At 56.5% G+C, this 1,107-nt stretch overlaps 1 protein-coding gene across 1 annotated transcript in view; it reads right to left on the bottom strand.

Annotated features, from left to right (window-relative positions):
• Positions 1-1,107, bottom strand: part of GMEB2 (glucocorticoid modulatory element binding protein 2) — a gene marked incomplete at both ends in the record, with an annotated part of 6,319 nt that overhangs the window by 1,101 nt on the left and 4,111 nt on the right. The window contains one exon of the mRNA XM_008936292.1: positions 597-736. Within this exon, the coding sequence (XP_008934540.1) occupies positions 597-736 (140 nt within the window). The remainder of the gene's footprint in view (positions 1-596; positions 737-1,107) is intronic.

Below are 1,107 nucleotides of genomic sequence, written 5' to 3'. Positions count from 1 at the left end.
AGTTTTGGGCCCCTCACTTCCTGAAGGACCTTGAGGGGCTGGAGTGTGGCCAGAGAAGGGCAACGAAGCTGCTGGGGAAGGGTCGAGAGCCCAAGTGTGAGGAGGAGCAGCTGAGGGAGCTGGGGGTGCTGAGCCTGGAGCAAAGGAGGCTCAGGGGAGACCTTCTGGCTCTGCACAGCTCCTGACAGGAGCCTGGAGCCAGGGGGGGGTCGGGCTCTGCTCCCAAGGAACAAGGGACAGGGCAAGAGGAAACGGCCTCAAGTTGCCCCAGGGGAGGTTGAGGTTGGCCCTGAGGAACAATTTCTTGCCCTGGAGGGTTGTCCAGGGCTGTGCCAGGCTGCCCAGGGCAGTGGTGGAGTCCCCACCCCTGGAGGGGTTTCCAAGCTGTGGAGATGTGGGGTGAGGGACACAGGGCAGTGGGGACCTGGCAGTGCTGGGGAGCGTCTGGGCTCCGTGATATTAAAGGTCTCTTCTAACCAAGACATTTCTATGATTACATCCCAATAGTGTCATCCAGATATCCCCAAGGAGGAAAAAAAAAAAGATAAAAAAAAAAATCTATGAGCCACTCCTCTTCAGTGCCCCCAGTGCCTTACCACCAAGCTGCAGTGGGGGATCCTGTGCTCGCTGCTGCAAGCCCTTCATGGTCTCCACCAGCTCCTGGTGGAACTCTTGGATTACTTCTTCCAGGAGACCCATGTCCTTCAGGCCTTGCCAGAAAGCAAAGGTGTCATCTGAAGAAGAAGAATGCAAAGGAGAACCTTAAAATCCTTGGAGGGAGGTTTAATGGTGACCTGCTCTGGACTCCCCTTCTGGCCCTAGAAGGGTGATGTCCTGCTAGGCTGTAGGTAGAGGGTGCTGGGGCAAAGACCAGCTGGATGGAGGGGCAGCTGGAGAAGGACTTTCTCTCTGTCCTGTCACACACAAACAGGACACTGATACAACAGAGAAGTCTGTTTTCTCCTGCAGCTCAGGATTCAGATTAGACCAAGGGGCAAGTGACCGAGGCTCCTCTGAGAGCTGGATCTCCCAGGCACAGCCAGACCCCATCCTGCCTGGCTGCCACCCCTGTCCCCTCAGCTCAGAGCACACCAGAAGAGCAGGAAT

The sequence above is a fragment of the Merops nubicus genome, unplaced genomic scaffold (genome assembly GCF_000691845.1).
Source record: "Merops nubicus isolate BGI_N331 unplaced genomic scaffold, ASM69184v1 scaffold30672, whole genome shotgun sequence".
Lineage (NCBI taxonomy): Eukaryota > Metazoa > Chordata > Aves > Coraciiformes > Meropidae > Merops > Merops nubicus.
The sequence above is the reverse complement of the archived record's forward strand: the minus strand, read 5'-3'. Positions and strand labels throughout refer to the sequence as shown.